General features: G+C 51.6%; 2 protein-coding genes and 1 non-coding gene across 12 annotated transcripts; all 3 read right to left on the reverse strand.

The window, feature by feature from the left end:
* Positions 1-1,720: 1,720 nt before the first annotated feature.
* Rusc1 (RUN and SH3 domain containing 1) lies at positions 1,721-10,210 on the reverse strand. Of its 3 annotated transcripts, XM_038310911.1 has the most exons (10): positions 7,985-10,210; positions 7,340-7,750; positions 6,527-6,625; positions 6,337-6,413; positions 6,088-6,262; positions 5,911-6,016; positions 5,735-5,781; positions 4,692-5,241; positions 4,154-4,276; positions 1,721-2,307 (listed from the first exon to the last, which is right to left on the reverse strand). In XM_038310911.1, exons 1-10 carry the CDS (start codon positions 9,324-9,326, stop codon positions 2,139-2,141), a joined length of 3,099 nt encoding a protein of 1,032 aa, XP_038166839.1. In that variant the 5' UTR covers positions 9,327-10,210; the 3' UTR covers positions 1,721-2,138. The 3 variants fall into 3 exon arrangements, with proteins under 3 accessions (XP_038166839.1, XP_038166837.1, XP_038166838.1); XM_038310909.1 differs by lacking the exons at positions 7,340-7,750; positions 7,985-10,210 and adding an exon at positions 6,734-6,924; XM_038310910.1 differs by lacking the exons at positions 7,340-7,750; positions 7,985-10,210 and adding an exon at positions 6,765-6,878.
* A 148-nt stretch (positions 10,211-10,358) lies between these two features.
* Positions 10,359-19,731, reverse strand: Fdps (farnesyl diphosphate synthase). 8 transcript variants are annotated; one of them, XM_038310903.1, is made up of 10 exons: positions 19,601-19,695; positions 18,685-18,901; positions 18,430-18,592; positions 17,128-17,268; positions 12,222-12,425; positions 11,908-11,996; positions 11,749-11,821; positions 11,255-11,332; positions 11,032-11,166; positions 10,359-10,613 (listed from the first exon to the last, which is right to left on the reverse strand). In XM_038310903.1, the coding sequence occupies exons 2-10, from the start codon at positions 18,861-18,863 to the stop codon at positions 10,413-10,415; spliced, it is 1,263 nt and encodes a 420-aa protein (XP_038166831.1). In that variant the 5' UTR covers positions 18,864-18,901; positions 19,601-19,695; the 3' UTR covers positions 10,359-10,412. The 8 variants fall into 8 exon arrangements, with proteins under 8 accessions (XP_038166831.1, XP_038166830.1, XP_038166833.1 ...); XM_038310902.1 differs by lacking the exon at positions 19,601-19,695 and adding an exon at positions 19,496-19,590; XM_038310905.1 differs by lacking the exon at positions 18,685-18,901 and having other exon boundaries at positions 19,601-19,731.
* On the reverse strand, positions 16,010-16,114 carry LOC119801556. The gene has a single exon (XR_005283239.1). It is a non-coding gene; the product is annotated as a U6 spliceosomal RNA (small nuclear RNA).
* Positions 19,732-24,271: the final 4,540 nt, after the last annotated feature.

The following is a 24,271-nucleotide window of genomic DNA, read 5'->3' on the forward strand; positions in this document are numbered from 1 at the left end:
GGACTGGGCTGAGTTTCTTGCCCCAGGAGCCTCTCTACAGTTTCGGGACAACAGGCTGATTTTTTATCCACCAAGGCATATCTCTTCTCACCAGCCTACAGTTCCCAAAGATAAAATCTCCCAGACTTAGTGCCTATTGCGCTTTTTCTTTTTTGGTTTTCAAGACAGGGTTTCCCTGTAGTTTCTAGAGCCTGTCCTGGAACTAGCTCTTGTAGACCAGGCTGGCCTCGAACTCAGAGATCCGCCTGCTTCTGCCTCCGAGTGCTGGGATTAAAGGTGTGCGCCACCACCGCCCTGGCTACCTATCTGACTTTTATTGAATGGATCTCCTTGGTTATGATTATAGCTTCCTGGTTGCTTTGTTTGTTTTCTGTAATTTCGACTCCTCCATCCAGTGAGCCCCTAAGACATCTTTCTTTCAGAAGATTGACAGGAAACTCACCAAACTAACCTGGGGCACGATGCTCTGCTTTTACTAAAACTGTCACTGAGACTCATGGCATTAAATGGAAAGCAGGGTCACTTCTGCCTTTCACCTCGGAATCTAAAGTAAAATTTCAGGGGTTTGGCTCCCATCTTCCCTGTCTTTATTCAGCTCCATCAGTCCAATGAAACAGCAATGTAAAAGCAAAGCAAATGGGACTGTTGAGCCAGCTCAGTAGGCAAGGCACCTGCCATCACAACAGGGGAAATCAGTTTCATCCCAAGTACCACAATAGTAGGCAAGAACTGACTTCACACACACACACACACACACACCCAGAAAAAGAAAAAAACCAAGGTGGTAGGGGGCTTGTTGATTCCACAGAGGACCTATGTTTGGTTCCCAGAGCCCACACTGGAAGCTCACAGCTGCCTGGAGCTCCACCAGATTTAATAGAGCAGTGCTTCTCTACCCCTCTGGAGGGTAGGTATCAGATATTTACATTATGATTCATAACAGTAGCAAAATTATAGTTAAAAGAATAATTTTATGGTTAAGGGTCAGCAGAGCATGAGGAACTGTATTAAAGCCCCGCACCGGGAATGTTGAGAGTCACTGTAGTAGTGGCATGGTAGAAGATAAACCTCCACAGCAGTCCCCTGGCCGCAACACCTTCCCACACGGAGTTTAACACATTTTTAAATATTTATTTATTTATTATGTATACAATATTCTGTCTATGTAGATGCCTGCAGGCCAGAAGAGGGCACCAGACCTCTTTACAGATGGTCGTGAGCAACCATGTGGTTGCTGGGAATCGAACTCAGGACCTTTGAAAGAGCAGGCAATGCTCTTAACCACTGAGCCATCTCTCCAGCCCTTAAACACATTTTTGAACACAAAGCCCCGCATCAGAGCCAGGTGCACACTTTTGTTTGTTTTTTGAGACAGGGTTTCTCTGTAGCTTCAGACTCTGTCCTGGTAGCTCTTGTAAACCAGGCTGGCCTCGAACTCACAGATAACCGCCTCCTGAGGCCTCCCGAGTGCTGGGATTAAAGGCCTGTGCCACCACCGCCTGGCGTCAGGTGCACACTTTTAGTCCCAGCACTTGTGAGGCAAAGACAGTTTGAGGTCAGCCAGGGCTACCTGGTAAGATCCTACCTCCCCACCCATAAAACAACAACAAAAACTACCTATGCTAGGGAAAAAGTACCTATCTGCCCTGGGCTCCAATAAAAGGCCTTCCCTCCTCCAGAGCAGTCCCTATACCCTGAAGCCCACAGGAACACACAACTGTTCAACTCCCACATTTTATTGGGACGAGGAAGGAAAGGCAGACCAGTGACAGAGGCCCACCCACCAGGGGTCCAGGCGTCCGTCTAGCACTTAGCACAGCAGAGTACATCTTAAATACAGGCAACAAGGACAGACAGACAGACCCCAGTCCTGTGGGCGGGCTTGGGGCAGAGGCATGTACTATATACTGCACAGTCCACGGGTGAAGAAAGGAGGGAAAGAGGCTAATTTGCAGAAAGGAAGGGTTCTCTTGTGTAGATGGAGGAGGGAATCCTTTCTACGTGTCTGCAAGAGCAGATTTCCCCTTCCAGGTGGGTGCTAAGAGAGGGAGGAAAGTTTATTCTAACAGACATGGGTGTATGCAGGAGAAATGCTCCAGTTCCCGAGAGCAGCGGTCATGAGCTGTTCCAGTCCACAGCTAGAGAACAAGGGAGGTGTACCCCACAGGAACCAGCCCCTCCACACCATCACGCCCACAGCGAAGCCAGTCCTCATTCACTGTGGCAATGACATGAAGCACTTCCCCACGCTGGAAGCTCAGCTGGTCAGGTCCTGCAGCAGTGTGGTCACAGAGAGCCCGGACAGCCCTGGGGGAAGTCAAAGAAAGAAGGATGAAGGGCCATACTGTCCTATGGCAGATTACCCTGCTGGTTCAGCCCACACTCCGTGAGTTCAGAAGAAACTTGGGGTCACCTGCTGACACATTGATTCTCTGGGGCTCTGGCCTCTCAGAACCCCAAACTGACCCTTGAATGATTACTTGAAATTGCACTTTCCTCTGGTATTTCAAATTTTACATATGCAAACAATATGGCCCTCCTAGCATTCCAGGCCCTCCTGATAGTGGGAAAGCTCTCTGGGCAATCCAGTATCTCCACATTAGATCCAATACCAGAGTTCACTTCTGGTTCACCTCCATGCACTTCCCTTCAGCTGAACAACCATCACCCTTTCTGGGGTGCTACATGTAATCATTTATCTCTGAGAGCTTCTCTTGGTTTCCCTCCCCTCTCCACATGGCAGCCACAGATTGTCCTGAAGCACGAGTGTACCATTCCCAGGCTTCAGCCTCCCTGAGGGTTGAATCCTGGTTCCACAGCCGGCTGTCATTCCCACTCCACCACACCCGCGCCTCCCTACCATTCCTCCTCCCAGACACAGGCCAGAGCCATTTCTGAAATATCTTTGAGCCTCAACCCCAGGGACCGTGTCCCTAAGGGTTCCAGCTCTCTTATGTACCCCATCCATACTGCCCCAAACAATCTAATCCATTCCTAGCCACACATCTCCATTGAACTATATGCTCCCTGAAAGTCAGATACAAACACAATGGGGTCATTTTTTGTTCTCGCCCTGGCATAATGCCTGGCACAAAGAAGTACCTGGAATACACTGAACAGATGAAAAATCAAAAAAGCTTAATTCGACCAGACATATTGACACATGCCACTAATTCCAGTCTCAGGTCTGCGTTCTAGCAGCCATAGCGCCAGAGTAAGATGCTGCCACCAAAATAAGGGAATTTCAAAAGTAGAAATCTGAGCCGGGCGGTGGTGGTGCAGGCCTTTAATCCCAGCACTCTGGAGGCAGAGGCAGGCGGATCTCTGAATTCGAGGCCAGCCTGGTCTACAAGAGCTAGTTCCAGGACAGGAACCAAAGCTACAGAGAAACCCAGTCTCAAAGAACCAAAAAAAAAAAAAAAAAAGTCTGAGCCAGGCCTGGTGGTTCAGGACGTAGAGGTGCACACACCATTAATCCCAGCACTTGAGAGGCTGAGATATACTGAGTTCAAAACCAGTTAGGTTACATGAACACACCCTGTTTTGTTTCTTTTTAAAACAAAAACAAAACAAAAGCTGCCAGGCACGGAGGCACACACCTTTAACCTTTAATCCTGTCAATTGAGAGGAGAGACAGAGGCAGGCAGATCCGTAAGTCCAAGGCCAGTCTGGTCTACAAAGTAAGTTCCAAGACAGCCAAGGCTGTTATTCAGAGAAACCCTGTCTGAGGGCAGGGGGGGGGTTGGGGGGGAGCAGGGGTGAGGGGTGGCAAGAGGAAAAAGTCAAGAACTAACTCTGCATACTTTTCTTTAATCGTGCAGGTAGATCTCTATGAGTTCAAAGCCAGCCTAGTGACGAGACCCTGTACAAGCAATTTTTTATTTGGTTACTTTTTATATGTATGGGTGTTTTGCCTGTGTCCGTGTTCTGTGCACTGCATTCGTACAGCATCCACTACAGGCCGGGAACTCGAGATTCTGCTGGCAGGCTCCCAAATGCAGCCACCATGCCAGCATCTTCTTTTCCCAGACAAAGAAGCTAAAGGCTCAAAGAAGTGAGTGTCCAGCAGTAACGGGTAGGGAAGAGGCAGTGCGATATGTCTTTTACAATCCCCCCCCCCCCCGCCCACTCTGGAGAAAGACACAGCCCTTACCTGTCAGTCTGTGCCCTGCTGGCTGGTGCCTTCATAAGCTCCGCAGGAGGGGTCTCAGGAGATGTCCCCCACTTCACCAGAGCCAACACACTCACTGTTGGGGGTAACCAGCTGGATGGTCTCCTAGAGGGAAGGACTTGGTCACTGAAGCCATACCACTCCAGAAAAAATTCAAGAATCCCCCCCAACTGGCAGTACTGCTCAGAGCTGAGCAGTTTTAAGACCAAAGAACCCATTAGGGTCTCCACAGCTAAAGCCTCTAGCTGGCACTGAAGAGCTGCCTGCTGGATCAAGCTCCGGAATGGGACAGGGATTTTTCTTTTCTTAAGGGCCAGATAAATATTTTCAGCTCTAAGGGCCAAGGGTGAAATCAGGAACTTTAGCCACTAAAATGTAACCATTTATGAATGTGACCATTAGAGCCCATAGCTATAAAAACCAGCTGCCTACCTATTCCCTAAAGGATCATAAATACCTAGCCACTGTGAGCTCTAGGAACCAGAAGGTCAGAAAAGGGACAGTGCATGTGCATACACACCTGGACTTGAAGGCTCCATTCTCAGTTTCTGACGGGCCCCCAGGCACACCAAATAGCCGCCCCAACCACATGCTTCTGCCAGGTGTGGTCTGTTCCGTGGGCGGAGGTGCCTCCTGTGCATCCTCAGCTGTAGTTCCGCGACACCTGGGTCCCCACCGGAGAAGAGGGAAGCCCTCAGTGCCACCAGAGGCGTAGACCCGAGATGCCTGGGTCAGCTGATCCCACCAGCTGCCTGGTGGAGGGCGGGTTGAGGGGGCTGAAGAGTCAGTAGTGGCCTCTCCTGAAGTCCCTCGGAGACTCTGAGCCAGACGTCCCCCCCACTGGAGCACAGCCTGCACAGTCTGCTGGAGGGCAGGAGGGGGCGCTGAAGGGGCAGGAGCCTGCTGCAGGCCTAGGGGCAGGTGGTGGTGGTGCTCGAAAAGCAAGTCCAGGTGGAAGGTGAGCACCGAGAGCGGCTGCAGCAGAAGCAGCAGCTCCGTGGACAGGGATGGACAGCTCCCGCGGGCCAGGGAGAAGAAGCCAGTGGGTAGATAGAGGAGAGACAGTAGTCCTGGAAAAGAGCAGCCAGCATCAGCCCCAGAGGACATCCTGCACCAATCCCAGAGTCAACAAATATCTCCTGGACCTCACTCTGTGGGGCACAGACACAGGACAAGGGAGGGGACTAGCTGGGCTACAGGACCAGAGGGAGGCATATGCACTTAGTGTTGTTCATAATGGAGAAACATTATAGGTTAGAAAGGAAGCATACACAAAGGTGAGGACCGCCCTTCTCACAGAGGAAGGAACCCACAGAAGAAATAGACAAGGGGCCTATTCCAGGTGCAGGGACAATGGATGGCTCCAGGGGCAAAGATGCCTCTAGGACATCGAGTGGAAAAAAAACGGCCACACAATCTGGGCTCTGGTTCTCCTCCCCATACTCTCCTCTGGAAGAGCTGTAAACCTGGGTGTGTGTCCTGATATCAGCAAGAACCAGCCGGAAAGAGCCCGTCCTCTCCTAACCAGTAACACCCCGCCCTCCCATCCCAGTGGCTTCTGACCTGCATCCTCCTGGAGGCTGGAAAACCACAGTTCCAACTGTTTGGTGCTGGAGGAAAAAGGAGAGGAAAATTCAGGAAGGCGGTGGGAAGTGATGGATGACGCTGAAGAGGGGAGGCATCTGGAAACCTCTGTGCCCTATCCAAGGCCGAAGAGCAGTGGGGGAAAGTCCACTCACTTGAGGAGGCCCAAGATGAAAGCGTGGAAACGGCTGCGACTGCTACTCAGCGGGGCAAGTCTGCTGACCTGGCTGTACAGCGTTCCCATGGAGTGTGGGCAGGAACCTGAGGACGAGGGATGCGGTCAGCCAGGTCCAGGCCCTGCTCCCATACGATCCCACTCCCTCACTGCTCACCTGGCTTCACAGACGCCTCCACCACACTCCAAGGGCTGCTCCTGCGCTGCCCGGTGATGAGGTCCTTCCGGAATGGCTTCAGTCCATCGGCCACCAGAGCATGGAGGGCCGGGCAGAGGGTGCTCAGCACCAGATGCCCCACATCCGGGCTCAGCCGGCTATCCCCCAACTGCGCCTGAGGACAGAAGAAGGGCTAGCCACTGCTAGTCAAGTGTTCGCGCTCTTTCACCTCCCTCAAAATCAACTCACCTTCTGAACCAAGTTCCGTGCAGCCCCAAAATGCGAGATGATTTTGTCCACTGAAGCACTGACAGCTATCAGGAGACCTGGGTGGAGATAGAAGACACATCAAAGCCCCTGGTGGGGGTTCCTGGGGGGAGCACGGATAGCTGGAGACCGAGGACAGGCTGATCTTCAGAAGGCAGCAAGGGCGAACTACCTTTCTTTTGCTCCTGCAGCTGGCCAGTCCCACTCTGGGCTTCTGCCATCCACAGCCGCTGGGCCCCGGGAACACCGGCAAACGACCAGGAACTACGTACTATGTAAGGGAAGAAGACGCGGTGACGCTTTCTTACCAAGGATTACAAGGGACGCCGGCTCCCTTGGTCTCGTGGTTTGAGAGTCATGGGAGAAAGAACACAGCCACCTGGGGCATAGAGCAGAGTGTGTAGACAAACCTCAGTCCTTGCCACCCCCACCTCGGTTCCCATTGCCCTTCCTCTCCAGGAAGTTGGAGAGCCACACCGAACAGCTGTGCCTTTAAGTAGGGAGGTGACTGGGTGAGGAAATTGAGGGCTGTACCCACTCTGAGCACGTGAGAAGCCTCGACCAATGGAAAGACAGACAGGAAAGGGTGGAGAGTCTTGGGGAACCCACGTAGTCACCTTGCACTTGTCAAATGCAAGACTCCAGCTTCACCCTACTTGGGGGCGGGATTCGTGGAGGAGGTGTGGCTAGAACCTCCTGGGAGGGGACTGTGGGTCGGAACCACAGCCGTGAGAACTTCCCACAAAGGGTGTGACCCCAGGCCCCTAACAATGGACCCCTTAAGCTGGGCTGGAGACCCAGTGGAGAGCAGTCACGCTCCTCACCCCCAGAACGTGGAGCAGGGCCAGCCTTCCCGGAGCCAACTCCGAGGGCGAGACCTAGCCAGGCACCCTAGAAAAAGGCTAAAATGCAGGCAGACTGGCCCAGGACAGGAGAGGAGGCGGGCCGAGATATGGCCCGCGGGGCTGGCCCAGGTCCGTCTTACATTGCCTGGGCGGAGCCGGTGGCCTTCTGGTCCAGCGAGGGGCGGTCGGAGGACGCGGTGGTGTTGGCAGCGGGGGAGCGGGAACCTGGCGGGGTGGGGGCGCCGCGGTGGGGAAGGTGCTACTTCTGGGGAAGAGCGGGGATAGCAGCAAGGCCAGCTCGGGGCTGGCCAGGCAAGGCAAGGCCCCCCGCGTGGGAGGAGAATAGGCTCCCACTGGGGATAGCCTCACAGGCAGCAGATGCTCCTCGGGGGTACTCGCTGCCCCCAGCAGCTGCAACCGGGAATTGGGCCACCCGGTTAGAGGCGTCAAGAGCAGGGACCTGGGTGCGCCCGCGCCCCCACCCTCCAACAGGGGGCGCCCGTCGGCCGAGAACCGGAAAACCGGGGGCCGAGGGAATAGCGGGGGACCGGCTGCAGGCGAGATTGGCGGGGCCAGGTGCGGGGGGGAAAAGAGGGGTAGCGGGGCCGACAGCCAGGCAAGGAGGGGCGGGAGAAAGAGGAGCAAAGAGTTAGTCCCTTCACTCCAAGACCCACCCAGTTTCCCTTTCCCCGAGCGCGCCCTGGCCTTGGGGCAGGGAGGACAGCGCAGAAGGAGGGGACGAGGGCGGGCTCAGGACCCGCCCTCCTACGGTCTGCGCTTCTTACCCACGGCGTGCGCGCGCGGCTCCTCCGGCTCCTGCGCTGCGGGGGCCTCCTCGTCCACGGCGGGGCTGCCAGCCCTGCCCTCCTCCGGCAGCCCCTCGGCGATGGGCTGCAGCCCAAGTCGATTCTTCTTCCTCCGCGGAGGGACGGGAGGGGGAGGCGGCCGAGGCGGGACCAAAGCCCACCCAGCAGGAGGGTCCCTGGGCGGGACTGGCGGTGGCTGGGCTCGGCTTCGAGACCGGAGTTCCTTAAAGGTGGTGACTTCTCGCGGGGGTGCCAAAGAACCTCCCAGGGACCCAGTCGGCGGGAGCTCTGTGTCAGGCGAGAAGACTATGAGCCAGTCGCTGCGATCTTTCTTGGCCTGCGGCACAAGGGGCAGCCCCGGACCCCGCTTGCGCTTCTGGGCCAGCTCGTGGAAGGATGTGATTGTCCGATGGGGTACCGGCTCCTGGCTGACGTCACCTTTCCATCCCCCATCAGTTTTCCCTGCATCTATTTTCGAACCAGAATTGGTGTTCAAACAAGAAGCCAATTTCCCAGATTCCGTTTTCAAGCTCGAGTTTGTATTTTCATCGATTTTCCAACCAGAGTCACTGTTCTCAATGGCTTTCCACCCAGCTTCAGTTTTCTCTGTGTCAATTTTCCAAATGGGGTTAATTTTCCAACTGGGCTCTGCTTTTCCTGCTTCAATTCTTCCATCTTCGGTCTCTGAGAGCTCAGAGGTAGCAAGATCCTGTTCCCCACTGTCGTCTTCCTCCTCCAGACCAGGGGAAGGTAGGTCCTGGCAGGTTGTCAGGGCGTTGCAGTTGGAGTCCAGGCCAGGTCCGGATGGGGAAGATATTCCGGAGCAAGAATCCGGAGAGCAGCAAAAGCTGTCCGGAGAGCAGGTGCCAGGGCCCGCTGAAGGCAGAGGAGAGCCCGGCTCCAAGGGAAAGATGCTGGACTCGGGGTGGGCAGCCTCATTTCCAGGCAGGTCGCGAGAGCAGACTGGCACTGGGGACTCGGGGCTAAGATCCGAGCAGGAGCTGAGAGAAGAGGAGCATCCGGGATCAGAAGGCGAGGCGGCCTCTTCGTCTTCCTGGAAAGGGTCCTGCTGGTTTTCTATGCTAGGCCTGTGCTCCTGGCAGCATCGGCAGGGCACAGCTGGACTGTTGGAGTTGGCATCCACCAGGGTCCCGCTGCAGGGCCCCCTGCTTTCCTTGCCCCCTGTGTCTCCTGGAGGCGGGGGTGTGCTCAGAGGCCCCTCTCGTAGTTCAGGACGGCGGGACAAGTGCAGGCCCAGGGAGACATGCTGGAGGTGGATGTGATTGAGGTTGCAGAGTAAAGCCCGCTGAGGGGACAGCATGGTGCTGAGGACGAAGGATGGCTTCCAGTCTCTCACAACCACCTACCTGGCAATTCAGGTGCAGACCTAGAAGACAAGTATGGTTGAAACCCAGATACTGCGATTGCGTGCTAAGGGCACCGGAGGTGACTGAGGACTAGAGCAGACCTGGAAAGGATCTGCCTGCCTTGGGAGATATTTAAATGAGATTCAAATCACCAAGAACAGCCCATTAGTTTCCTCTGCAGTATTTGCTGGTGGAGTAGAACATAACCTCCAGGGAACAGAGAAAGGAGGGATATCAGAGAATGCGGGTGTGCGCTCTGATCTTCGAGGGGGTGCAGAGCTTGAACAAAAGTAGGACCCAGAATAGACCCCAATCTTTTCAAAGCAAGCTCTTCCCTTCAGTCTACCCTCGCCCGAAGGAAGGAGACCCCGCCCGGGTCAGGTGAACGGTGGGGAACAAGGCGAAGGTTTGTTGGCGCAGGAGAGGGGTCTGGACCAGAGGATGAGAAAGCGGTCAGCTGGTCAGCGCTGCATCTGCCCCAGTCCCAGTCCCTCCAGCTCTAGCCTGCAGCCTGCGTGCCCTCACCGGCTTGGACAGCAAGGTTCGTCCATTCGCTGTGTTGTCTCCATCTTCCAGCCACCACCCACCCCTTCTTTATTTAGCTTCACAGCTCCCTCCCATGTCCCCATCCATCCGTCCACACCCATAGATAGAGCCCTCCTCACCCGCGGTCCTCCTGGAATCGACCGGTCCTCGGGTTTGTCTGCATCCCCGCCCAGCCGGGAACAGAGCAAACGGGAGGGGTGCCGTCAATGCCCACTGTGGCTGCGCAGCCGCACCCCTTCACGCATGGGCGTGGCATAGCCCAGGCCCGCCTCCCCACCCCCCACCGGGCCTGACGGTGCGCCTGCGTCACCCATCTAGGCTGCTGCAGCTTTGGATATAAGCAACCTCTGATGCCAACCTGGCCTCCAAGTTGCCACCTTCCACCTCTCCATTATAGACAAAGCCGGATTTGTGATTGGTGCAAGCATAAAACCACAAGATGCTGTACAATAATTTATTGAGATCCCTCCCTCAAAGCCTTTGCTATCTCGAGGTCACTTTTTCCGCTTGTAGATCTTCTTTGCTAGTTCCAGGAAGATGGCTGGGGGCAGCGGCGCAGAGTACTGTTCCACGAGGCTCTTGAGGCGGCTATAGCTGTCTTCCTCGTACTTTAAGAACACAGCTGGCAGATCCAGCGCTTCATACAGCGCTTTCACCTGTGCCACCTTCTCTGGGTCCTTCTGCCCATAATTCTCCTGGAAGCAGGAAAACGGCTTTACCTGGCCTGGTCCAAAGGATCCGACAATTCATTCATACATTCCAGAACACTGGGAAAGCCATTCACTCCACTTCGCTGCTTCATTATGTAGGCCTGCCTCAGACTCCCGACTGCCAAACGTAGCTCTCCTGCCTCCAACGTGTCTCTGGGATGCGAGATAGGAGTATTGCCTCCCCCACACCACTGTTCAGGTCCTGGCTCAGAATTACCCTTCCGCTATTCTATGCTGTCTCAGCCTTGGCACTGCAGAGGGTTACTGGGCACTGGGTGTTGTCTGGGAAGAGGGTCTAGAACCTTCCCTGGCTTCCTGGTTAGCAGCCTTCAGCACATACATCAAACCACACTGGGGCTGCCAAATGGAGAGGGACAAGCCAACCCCCAGGGCCTCTGGGCACCTCTAAGATCTGACGCTGTTGCGGAGTGGCTCGGAGCAGACACTGAACCACCAGCCAGCTGCATTTGTTGTCCTGGATGTCAGTGCCGACCTTTCCAGTCACACTGGGGTCCCCGAAGAGATCAAGGTAGTCATCCTAGGCAGCAGACAGAGAGGGAGGTGAAGCTCTGCCGGCCACAGCAGGGGTCAGAGGAAGACGCATGCCCTGCAGCGGACCTTCCTACCTGGATCTGAAAGAACTCGCCCATCTCCAGCAGGATCTTCATGGCATTGGCATGTTCCTTCTCCCCATCAATGCCTGCCTGCAAGGGAACAGCTGAGGCAGCGGGACCCAGGCCCCTGTCCCTCCCAATGCCTCCTGCAGGCCACTGGCTAGACCCTGTGAGATGCCCCCATGACAGCTACACTTCCACATTTTTCGGCCATCTCCTTACAAGACTAAAGGAAAACTAAGAGCAAGGTCAGGATGGCCCATGAACCCGACCGACCACCTCCAAGCCTAGCCCCTTACCTCGAGCTTCAATTTCCCTCTGCTCCTCCACCAGATGCAGCCCCCGAGGCCTCCCTCTGCTCATCTTCCATTTCTTAGGCCCCAGCAGGGGCTGAGTGGCTTGAAGCCATCCAGTCATAAGATGCATGCGTAGGATTATCGGGGTATCTACTCTGGGGCTCCACCCCAAAGCTCACAAGAGAACCGGTGCTGCTGACCCAGACTCACCATGTACATGGCGGCCGCCACAGGCAGGTAGAAAGAATAGAAAGCCGTCTTGTACTTGACAATAGATTTGTACCTGAGCCAGGGGAGAAGACACATTCATGAGAGCAAGGCCCACCCTGAGTCCCTTACCACCCAGATATGGGTACCACTGGCCCTCACCTCTTTTCAGTGTATCTACCAAGATCCACATGGCCCTGGGGTGCTGTAATAAGGTCAAGGGTCTGCCCAATCTCTGTCTGATAGGAGCTCTACAAAGCAAGGGTAACAGATGGTTTCTAGGCCAGGCTTTCTCTAGAAATGGAAAACACTGGCATCCTGGGCCATATCCCAAGCAGTTGACAACTATACAGTCAGGAAACCAGAGAGAGAGACTCCAGGCTCACAGCACACAACAGCCTTCTTCGCTGCCTCTTCTTGCCAGCACACCCTTCCCAGGCCACCTTAGCAGAGCCCAGGGGATAGCCACAGGGCACCTGCAGAAAGAGCTCCAGCAGGTTCAGGTAGTAGGGCTGCTCCCTGCAGTACAACTTCAGCAGGCGGTAGATGCAGGCTTCCAGAAGCAGAGCATCATTGACGGCATCCAAGCCTATGCCTGGCTTCTGGTACCAGCAGATCTGTCCACGGCGAGTGAGCGAAGAATCCATGATGTCATCTGCCACAAGGAGGAAAGCCTGGAGCTGGGAGGAAGAGGGGAGTAAGGCAAGGCTCCTGGGGCTCCTTAAAGGAGTCTGCTCGCAGTGACAGCTGCTACCCTGGCCACCGCTGTACAGGTGGGAAAGTCAGTGTGGGGACCCTGACAAGTTACAGGACCTCCTCTCTCAGATGCCACATGCTGATGGACTAAAAGAGAGCTATGCCCCCTCTAATCTGCTCTCAGACACCCCTGCTAGCAGGAAGAACATAACACACCATCATCTAGTGCAAAACTTCAATGAAAGGCAAACCTGACAAGTGGCAGTCAATTGGGAAGAGGGAGTCAAGTGAAAAAGGTGTCCTCGCCAGACTGCCCTATGGGGAAGTCTGTGAGGCATTTTCACTATGGGTGACACCCCTGGGCAACATGGCCCACGCCTTTGATCCTGGCACTGGAGATAGAAGCAGGTAGATCTCTGTGAGTTCAAGGCCAGCCTGGTCCACAGAGTGAATTCCAGGACTGCTGGGGTCACAGAGAAATCATGTCTCAAAACAAACAAACAAAAACAACAAAAAACCAGAGGGAGAGAACAGAGGCAGAAAGAGCAGGCGAAGCGAGCCATGGAGAAAGCAATATCCCTTCCTTCCCATCACTTCCCATCCTGCCTGCTCTCGGTGATGCTAACTGGAGTGGAATATCAAAGAAACCTTTCCTAGGTGCTTCTGATCAGTGTTTGATCACTTGAATAGAAACTTAAGACAGGTTTTCCTTTTTTAAAAAAAATGGGTAAAGAGATGGCTCAGTAGTTAAGAGGTTCAGTGACCACTCTTGCAGAGGGCCCAGTTTTGGTTCCCAGCACCCACATGACAGCTCACAACCATCTGTAGTTCCTAGTTCCTGGAGACCCAATGCCCTCTTCTGGCCTCTGTGGGCACTGGACACACCTGGTACACACACGGGCAAAACACTCATACACAAAAATCTAATCATAAAAGTTGAAATTTTAGTTAAATTGTTTTGAAAACTCTATTGGGCAGCCCCTCTCTTAGCTAGGGCAGAGCACGAATCCTCCAGCAGCCCCACGGCACTGATTTGCACCCTCTTCCGGGAGCAGAGGCTGGGGATGGAATGTCAGACGGGGTCCGAGGGGTCCCTAAGCCTCCTGGAGTTCCAGGAACACACCAACAGCACCATGCTGGCAGTGGACTACAGGCCAAACAATGACTCTTCTCCTTTAGACAGAGACAAACACCTTACCTGACCAATAAAGCCCACAAACTTCTGCCTTGACCTCCACGTCCCTGGTCTGCCAGCTTTTCCGCTCTGCGGGGACTCAGCCAGGACACCGCAGGGAGAGGCAGCGCTCTACCACTGTGCGGCTTTCCTGGCCTTACATACCCTTACATACCCTCCATTTCAGCAAAGGGCTCTCTTGAACACAAGATTTGCTGTCCCGCTAGATGTCCCCAGAGTCTAGCACTGACCTTAGAGCGGTACTTCCCAAGAGCTCTGTTAGGGATACAGAACGGAACACTCACCACCCTTTTGGTTTTTGTTTCCTTGAGATAGAGCCTCACGATGCAGGGTGGGCCAGGGTGGCCTCTACCTCAAGATCTCAACACCGAAACAGGAGTGCACATTAACACCGACTTCTTACAGTCAGAACACATAATTGTTCAGCAACTTCTCAAGACAGGGCAATCTCATTCCTGGATTGTTTGGCTTTATTGTGCTGAGGATGGAACCCAGGGCTTTACACATGGCAGGGAAGGGTTTTACCACTCATTTTTAACCTGCCCTCCCCGCCCCAAATGGATGTATATTTTTATTGTTTTTTTTTTATCTTTTTCTATTATTATTGTGTGAGGAGCAAGCGCATGTTACCGCACACACGTAGCTATCAGGACGTCAAGGGGTTGGTTTTCTCTTTTCATCTATCCCTAGGTTCTGGGGATGGAGGTCACTTTCTGGGCTTGTTCAGTAAGTGTGTTTACACACTGAACCACCAGCCCTTCAGCCATTGTGGGTGCACACTGCACAGCACGTTGTGGAGTCAAAGGATACTTTTGGGAGTCACTTACTTTCTTCTTTCTTGAGTTTCAGGGGATCAAACTCAGGTCTTCAGCAAGCTTACTGAGCCACCCTGCCATTCCTATATTTTCAGAAGAAGTCTGTCACTACGCTGGCAGGTGGTGGCGGAACAATTGGGAGGAGGCACAACTCTGAGTCTGAGGTCACCCTGGTGTACAGAGTCAACTCCAGAAAAGTCAGTGCTACACAGAGAAACCCTGTCGGGGGGGGTGGGGGACAACAACCAAAAAACCAGAAATCTATCACTACATCATTCAAACATCACAAATTGGTTCACCTAATAGACCCATAACTCAATAAAAGCCAGTATGAGCCAGGCATGACTGCACACGCCGAGGCTGAAGCAGATGGTTTTGAGAATGAGGCTAGCATGAGCTACACAGTGAGACCCTGCCTCAACAGCAATGGCCTGGAGATGCAGTTCAGGGATGAGAGCACACTTAGCACAGACAAGGCCTGGGCTTCATCACCAACTTGGAACCCCCTCCCCACCTGCAAAAAAGAAAACAAAAATAAGCCACAGACATTCAAGGGCCAGGGAAGTTAACCACGTAAGAAAAAACGATGCGGGGACCCAGGCTAATCAGAGCTATCCATACATGGGAGCAAAGACCCCACCTCAGGGAAGCAGCCTTCACTTTCTCATGTCTACAGTGTTCTGCCTCCATGTATGCTGGGAACTGAACTCTAGAGGAGCAGCCAGTACACTGAACCATCTCTCCAGCCCCAGCAAAACATTTCTTTTTTTTTTTTTTTAATATTTATTTATTATGTATACAATATTCTGTCTGTGTGTATGTCTGCAGGCCAGAAGAGGGCACCAGACCTCTTTACAGATGGTTGTGAGCCACCATGTGGTTGCCGGGAATTGAACTCAGGACCTTTAGAAGAGCAGGCAATGCTCTTAACCACTGAGCCATCTCTCCAGCCCCCCAGCAAAACATTTCTAGAAGTAAACATAATGTCAAAATCTGGGTTGTTTATATTGAGTGAGGTAACCCAGGCCCAGAAAGGCAAATATCATATGTACTCAAAAACCAGCCTACAATTCACAATCCCAGAGAACCTAGATAACAAAGAGGACCCTAGGAGAGATATACATGGATCTAATCTACATGAGAAGTAGAAAAAGGCAAGATCTCCTGAGTAAATTGGGAGCATGGGGACCATGGAAGAGGGTAGAAGGGGAGAGGAGAGGAAGGAAGAAAAATGGAAAAAAATATATACCACAAAAAGCAGGCAAATTCTGGGTTGTTGAGTGTTACATGTTTGTACAAGTGTGTACATGCCACACCATGTGTTTTGTGGTATGCACATCTTGTGAGTGTTGGCATGTGTGTGCACGTACATATACATATACAAGTGTATTTGTGTAAGTTTGTGCTTATGTTTGTGTATGGTGTATGTTTGTACAAATGAAGGTCAGAGGTCAACGTGGATATCGTCATTAGTTTTTAAATTTTTATATATATAGTTTTGTTTTATAATAATATTTATGTATATTTTCACACATTTGATAAAGACTTCAAAGTTAGAAAAAATATGGAATGCTTCATGAACTTGTGCATCATCCATATACAAGGGCCATGCTAATCTCCTGTGTATTGTTCCAATTTCAGTAATGTGCTGCTGAAGCGAGCACTATTCTATTCATCTTGGTGGTTTGTCTGCACATGTCTGCATACCATGTGCATGTCCAGTGCCCATCAAAGTCAGTCAGAAGAGGGTATCAGATCCCCTAGCTCTGGAGTTAGGCACCATGTGGGTACTGACAATGGAACCCAGGTCCTCTGTGTACGTCATGCTCTTAGCCACTAATCCATCTCTCCAGCCCTTCTCTGAGATACAGGTCTACCACTGAACCTGTGCTAGACCTCCCGGCCAACCACTGCCAGGGATCTGTGTGTCTCTCTGCACCCAGCACAGTTACAGACAGCTCCATGCAGACAGCCAGGAATGAACTCCAGTGTTCATGCCCAAGCACTTTACTGACAGAGACACTGCTCCAGGCCCTGGAAATCCCGTTTGTGTGTGTGTCTGTGTTGCATGTGTTTATGTGGGTGTTTGTACTGTGTGCATACATGGAGGCAACCAGGTGTCTCCCACATTCTCCACTGTATTTTATATGTATTTTTTGAGAGGACCCCTCCGTCACGGAGCTCAGTGCTCACTGACAAGCTGTAAGAGCTCGCGACCAAGCTCTGGGGATCCGCCTGTCTCTGCTCCCCAGCACTAGCATTACAGGTGTGCGCCACCAACCTGAGTGTGGGCATGTGTGCACCAGCACACAGGAGAAGCCAGAGGAAGACGTCAGGTGGCCTGTCTATCACTTCAACCTCTTCTTCTTTTTGTTTTTTGAGACAGGGTTTCTCTGTGTAGCCCTGGCTGTCCTGGAACTTGCTCTGTAGACCAGGCTGGCCTCGAACTCACAGAGAACTGCCTGCCTCTGCCTCCTGAGTGCTGGGATGAAAGGTACGTACCAGCACACCCAGCGAGATTTAAGTTAAAATTTTCTGAAAATTCTGGGTATCAAGTGTCAGATTGCCTAAATCTGACTGTAGCACATAAGAGACACAGGCACACAAAGACAAGCAAAACACAAGCTTAGGATACACTTTCCTTGTCTGGTAACCATCTCTCTCCACACTTCTTACCAGTTCTACACACCAGCCCACGGTCAGGGCCCGCTGCAGACTCTCGGCATCCTGTTTCCTTGGCTCCACCAGCTCCCGGAAGGCTTGGAGTACAGTCAAACCCCGATTGTATTTGCCTCCCACAGCATTGTACTCCAGGACCTGAGGCGGGCAGGGAGGACAGCATGAGCCACAGAGATGTTTCCTTTCCTCCTCCTTTTTTATCCCAACCCCGCCTTGGAGAGCCCCTGGATGACTCTCCCCTGCATTGCTTCTCCAGAGTCCTGTGGCATACGGCACCATTCCCCAGGACCACGTACCTAGTGCATAATGCATACTCAATTTTTCACCCGAGGCCAGGACTTAGAGCACCTCCACACAAGCCTGTATTGAAGACGAGGCCCCAAGTAGGAAGGGACTGCAAATTCCTATAATCGCAATACACTGAAGTTGGATGTAGGCAGGCTGCGTGAGTTTAAGGCTGACATCAAGATACAGAGTTCAGCCACCCTTGGCTACAGAAAAACAAAATGGCCTCTCTATTTGGCCAAATCTGGAGGGGATGGCAAGGTTCAGAGCCTTTTCTTTTCTTTTCTTTTCTTTTCTTTTTTTTTAACATGCATTGGTATTTTGCCTGCATGGATGTCTGTGTGAGAGTGTCAGATCTTAGAGTTACAGACAACTGTAAGCTGCCATGTGGGTGCTGGGAATTGAACCCGGGTCCTCTAGAAGAGCTATTTCTAAGCCAAAGGCATATCCTCCCTGTGCCTTCTGCCATGCAGCAAGAGTACCTAACTAGAGACATCTCTTTAATACCTACACAGTATAGACAAACCACTCTCCTTGTTTTTAACTCAAAGATAGAACAGAAACAACATTTACAAAAAGAACTCCAGACCTAGGCACGATGGCAGATACAGCACACAGGCAGAGGGCTTGTGAGTTTTGAGGCCACAAAGGCTAAATAATAAAACTGCCTTAAAAAGATAAATCCAAGAGGCTAAAGAGGGAAATCGGCTCCCAAGGGCGACAGCAACCGTTCCTCTCCTGAAGACAGGACTCTATGATAACAGCAGCTTTCCTCAGGCCTCAGGTGCTGCTTCTTAAGTGCCTAAGAAAACTAAGACCCAATCCTAGAATTTCAGGACACAAAATCAAAAGCTTCCCGAGGTCCAAGGCTCCACTCCCACACAAAGCTTCCACTTTCTGCAGAGGACCCACCTACTTCAGAGGAGACTCAGGGAAAAGCTGCTCTTTCCACTCTTACCAAAAGCCATGCAAAATCCACACCTCTACTGGCTTCTTGAATCCTGAATCCCTCACCTCCTTGAGCCGGGCAATGGCATCGCCTGTCTCCGGGTGGCCTAGCTCGTCCTCAGTCAGCACCTTGACAATCTGGGAGAAGTGCTGGACGAAATCCTGCCTGTCTTGGTTACAAGCCTCCAGTTTCTGGTTTCCATTCATTCTGAGAGAGGAACAAAATGCTCTGAGGGGGAAAAAAAAAACACACACACACACAAATGAGAAGTCTGCTCGGGCACTTCCCTCCCCGAGGCCCCAAACCCCAACCACACTCACCGAGGCTCCTTTGTCCACACTTGGCACCACCAGCGGGCACCGTGCCAGGCCCCCAGGACTGGACACCCATATGCCAGGGAGGGTCGTTGTATGGAACCAAGCCACCTCTCCCGGGGTGCCAGGCAGGGGGCCGGCAGCAGGAAGACCCCCGCAGATCTCAGCCAGCGGGACAAGGGCATCGTGGGTGGGCATGGGGGCGGGGGCCACCAAGCACTCCCTGCAGGAGTAAGCACCAAAGGCAGATGCTTGGAAGCAGTTACCTCTGGTATCCCTACCCCAAACCAAGTCTTTTACCTCCTGCATCAAAATGCCCGACCCTGTTTCTGCTTGAATTTAAGAATTACAGAAAGGACACACAGGAAATAAAAATGTATGTCGGGATGACTGAGATCCAACAGATTTTCACTTAAACCGGAATGGCTAAACCAGAACGCTTTCTGCTTTCCAAGACTGCATTTACAAGGCTGGAGAGACGGTACCGAGAATTAGGGGATGGAAGATCGGTAAGTCACACTATTAATGGAGAAGCCAAGCTGAATTTCTGGGGGTAGTTGGGTAGCTGAGCCGACGCAGAGCATCCGAGGGGTCCGCGTGCAGGGCAGGAGCTCAGGCTCTGCGCTACGCCTAAGGAGGGGACAGGACAGGAAGCGAAGGTGCGGCGGGCTTGTAGTCGGCCTGCCTACGATCAACAAGTGGGCGTGGGAGGGCTCAGCAGGAGCAACCCGCGGCCGCCCGCACCGAGGACTTGAGAACAGTCAGAGTTTAGAAACTGACGAAAGCCCGAGAGAGCCGCTCTGTCCAACCCACCTACCAAAGACCGGCAACTCCTACACAGCCTGGCGCCCTTCGGCGCCGCAGCTTCACCAGGTCTGAGGCAGAAGCATGAGTCGATTCCAGCCCCAAAATCAACTCTCACCTGCTCCTTAACGCGACTTCTCCCGGTCCGATGTGTTTGCAGCGCACACCTAAAAGCGGAGCGCGCTGCGCGCTCAGCACTTTGGGGCCTGTAGTTCCCCGTCTCTCGGATCGGTGGGTAAAACCTAAATATTAAACTACAACTCCCGGCATGCGGCGGACCAGACCGCGGAAACTGCAAGCGTGTCAAGCTGGGCGGGCGTAGCCGAGTTCGCTGATTGGCTGAATGACCTCGTGTGAGCATGGGCCTGGTGACGGCTGACCAATGAGAGGGAGGCGCGCAGACCATCAGCCCACTGAGAGGTGGGTGGTGTTAAGCGACAATACACCTAGACCAAGAATCTGGGAATTCGGACTCATGGTTACTGATTGTCACTATTCCAGTGCATCTGGTTGACATTATTAGTAAGACCCCGGAATAACCAGCCTTGCAGCTTCCTTTTCTCAACTCAGGCAAATCATTTCTTACATCTCTGATTCCACGTGGGTGTGGCGGCTCATTTCTTCAGCTCTTAGAAGGCTGAAGTTCGAAGCCAGTTTGCATCATACAGTTTTAGGCTACTCTGAAGACTATAGGACTATGAGAGAAAAAACAAAAAGCCTTCATCCTAGGGCTGGAGATGTCTTAGCCATTAAGAACACCAGCTGTTCTTTTCCTGGGTCTGGGTTCAATTTCCAGCACTTACAGGACAGCTCACTATAGTCTATAACCTCAGTTGCAGCAGGGCTGATGCCCTCACACAGACACATGCAGGCAAAGCACCAATGTAACTGAAATATAAATAATTTTTTTAAAAAAAGATACCCTCTCCCGCAGGTGTCTTTTAGCTCCCTTGCAGCAATAAATAAATAAATAAACAAACAAACAAACCCAAAGCAGAAATTCCAAATGTTGCCCAGAATTTGCTAGCTTACCAGGTTGATTGCTTTCTCTGTATTTCCTCCCAAACTGCTAAGTATTTTCTGACCGACAAACCTCTCCACCAACGCAATAATCCTAATCAGACCAAATTAGACTGAATTAGAAGATGCCCAGGTATAATGAATGCCAGCACTCCCGGGTTGGCCCCTGGAAACCATGGAAATAAGGAAAGGAGAGCCAGAACGACCATCTGAGAGGAAAAAGGGGAGACCATGTGTTCATTTTTTTGCTGGGCAATTTAAATAGCCTGTGGGAATGGTCTTGAACCGCCCTGGGGAGGAGTCACCATTTGGCAGGCTTTCTCAGAGGTGGAGTTTGGACTGAGGCAACTCCCAGGGGAGGGGCTTGAAATGGAACTTTCCACCCAACATTCCAAAATGGATGCCAGGGTCCGGGGTGAAGCCAACCAAACATTCCATTTTGGATAAAGGGGTGTTGGCTCAAGTCTGGCTACTTCCTGTGGGCATGGGATGATGTGGGGGATGAGAGAGTAGAAGTTAGTGGGCTCACGCTCAGTGAGAGGTGTGGCTGGAGAGGTATCTGGTTTACTGACATCCTGGAGACCTCAGGCAGCTGTTCCTTAGAGAGATGAGAAGGCAGGTAACTAGGGAAAAATTATTGGCCCTATGACTGGGGCTAGCCATGGGAAGGGGCATCAACTGCCAGAAAGAACGGGCCAGAGAGTCGCTCTGGTTGTCCAGGAGAGGCACAGGTGAATAAGTGAGACACGAGAGCAGATATGTCCTTTAAAAACCAGATTTCAGTTGGTTGGTGTCCTTTAGGAGAGTTGGTACCAATGGTGAAGTCCCAGGAGCTGGTGCAGCATTAACTGTAAGCTGGTCTTGGTCTAGACAGCAGGAGTAACCTGTAAAATAGGCTTGAAAACAGGTGGGATTAAAATAGGCTCAGAGACTTTTAGTTTTTACCAGACCAGATTTCCTGATACAGCAACAGAACTTTCTCAGGAACCTGCAGGTATCTGTAAGACAGCTGGAACAGGAACACTTTAGAAGACAGTTAAAGGTAACTGGGAACTCTGAATCTCTGAAGATACACCCAAAACCTGTTAATTCTGGGCTATGAAGTCTGTGAAAGAGGCACAGTCTGTGTTTTTAGTAGGAAACTTAACAAATGAAGTAATGAGCTACTGGTACCTTAAGTCATCAAATGCCATTAGACAGATCTGAGAGGGATAAATGAGCAGAAATGAGACAGCTTTTTTTTTTAGCTATGCAGGCAATCCCAAATCTCTCCATAGTCTTTGGAGAACCTTGTTGGCCTTAGAAGCAGTACATGCTGTTAGCTGTTGAGTCCCAGAGGCCCAAAGATTTTCCTGTCAGGGGGGAAGATTTAGTCTTCCTGTGTTGGCAGGGTGAGAAGTCTGACCCACCAGTACAGCGTCCAGGCAGCGGATGAGGTGGAAGGCTGCTTTTTGTGGTGCGGGTGGCTTTGCCATACCCAAAGACAAGCCTTGAGGCATGTTGTTACTAACCATGCATCTTCTTGGAGGAGCTAAAGGATGCTACAGGAGCTGGCATGTCTCTTTGTTAGAAGCTCTTTTGTTAAATGCCATACTCTCAGATTGGCAAAGGCACTTGAGAATGGGGTACCATTACCTGATTGTTATATTTAAATTAGACATATAAGTTAAATTGAGACATGTATTTTACCCAATTAGTTACAGCTTACCAATGGTTGTAAATGTAAGAAGATTAAAAGGAATATTTTAATAAGTCAAAGAAAACTAGCACATGTGGGTACTCTTACCCAAGATGGCGCTGAAGTAAAAATGGGTGTTTGTATCTTTTTAGAGCTGTTGTAACCTGGAGTTATAAGTTTTACAGATCCTAAAGCACTCATACATACACAGAGAGAAATAAGACAAACATACTATGGAAACAAACACACATACACACATAAACATAAAAGTATACTGTGGGAACACACACACATACACACAGAGACATAAAACAAGCATACTGTGGCCACATTATTTTAACAGACAAGCAAACAATTTTTTTTGAGGAACCTGTGTCAGCTGATCAACTTAAAAATCCTGGTGTAGGCAGGCAGCAGAAGCCAGGGAAGCACACAAGTGACCCCATTAAGGGCCAGATTAACAGACACTGTAGGAGGGAACGGAAACATAGGACAAAACACCTATTCAGTTTTAGAGTGGAAGAACGGGGGTAGGGGGGAGATCCGGATTCATTGTAGAGAGTCCCAGTGTGACCACATTAATGCCAGGAATGGAGACAAACAAGAATCAACTAGAGAAGTGGAGAGGGGAGCAGGGTAGGGGAGTGGGAGCAGGAGCACAGCATCCAGAAACCATGGGCTTTTGGAGACTTCTTGGTTTTTTTTTAATATTTATTTATTATGTATATAGTGTTCTGTCAGGAGAGGGTGCCAAATCTTATTACAGATGGTTTTGAGTGACCATGTGGTTGCTGGGAATTGAACTCAGGACCTCTGGAAGAGCAAACAGTGCTCTTAACCACTGAGCCATCTCTCCAGCCCCAACTTCTTTGTTTTATGTTAAGTGTTAGCTAGCCCCAATTTAAAAGGATTTTTGTAAAAGGCAGCCCAACGGAGTTTGGAGATCCGGCTTTGAATTGCAAGAGTCCATTTTTACTGAGTCTCGGGACTCAGTGCCTACCACAATGCATCCACTGTGATAAGACTCTGGAGTCAAAAACAGAGGTGTGTGAGAAATGCGTGAGCAGACATCTCCACCCACACAATCCTAACTTAGCAAGGACTGCCTGGCAGCTTGTGGGGTCAGGGACCTGGCACAGACTGTGGCCTCCACAGATGCCGCGACAGATGACAAGCCGTACTGAAGCCGATCTTAGACTGGCAGAGAGCAAGGATGAGAAGGGCATTTTCTAACACCTAACCCTGGGCCAGTGGGAAAAACAGACCTCCCTTCACCGTTCCCCCGTTGCATCTCCAAATGTTAAGTATTTTCTGACCAACAAACCTCTCTGCCAACGCAATAATTCCAATCAGACCTAATTAGAAGATGTCCAGGTTTAATGAAAACACAGAGAGGGGAAAGGAGATCCAGAACAACCCCCGACGAGGGAATGGGGGAGACCATGTGTTCATTTTCTGGTGTGCAGTTTAAGTAGCCTGTGGGAGTGGCCTTGAACCTCCCTGGGGAGGGGTCACCGAGGCAACTCCCAGGGGAGGGAGCTTTGAAATGGAACTTTCCACCTAACATTTCGAAATGGATGAGAGGAGACTGGGGTGAAGCCTGCAATCAAACATTCTAGACTCTTTAGATAAAGGGGTACTAGGGAGCTGAGGTGACATTTGCAACCCAACACAAACCAATCCTATCAGGAAGCTGCAAACTAAGAAATTAATGGATTTCTCATTATAGTGTTAGAAATAAAACCAGGGTCCCAAAGAAAGAGACCACTCCCACTCCTGCCTGAAGCATTAGAGTCTGGACAGGCAAACTTCTTTCTGGTGGTAACAGTGTCTCCCCACCCACCCTCTGGTGGGGAGGGGTGTTTGGATCTCATAGTCTTAATTCAGTCAGTCTTTAAAGAAATGGGGCAACAGAAATAAAGAATATAGGGGAAGGAGGTCACTGCTCCTGGCCCTCAAATTCCTGGACCACAGCCAGCCGTTCCTGCATAAACAAAGGACAAATGTTTTCTTCAAGATATTGTTGTGCCAGGCGGTGGTGGCGCACGCCTTTAATCCCAGCCCTTGGGAGGCAGAGGCAGGCGGATCTCT

Source organism: Arvicola amphibius, chromosome 14 (assembly GCF_903992535.2).
Source record: "Arvicola amphibius chromosome 14, mArvAmp1.2, whole genome shotgun sequence".
Lineage (NCBI taxonomy): Eukaryota > Metazoa > Chordata > Mammalia > Rodentia > Cricetidae > Arvicola > Arvicola amphibius.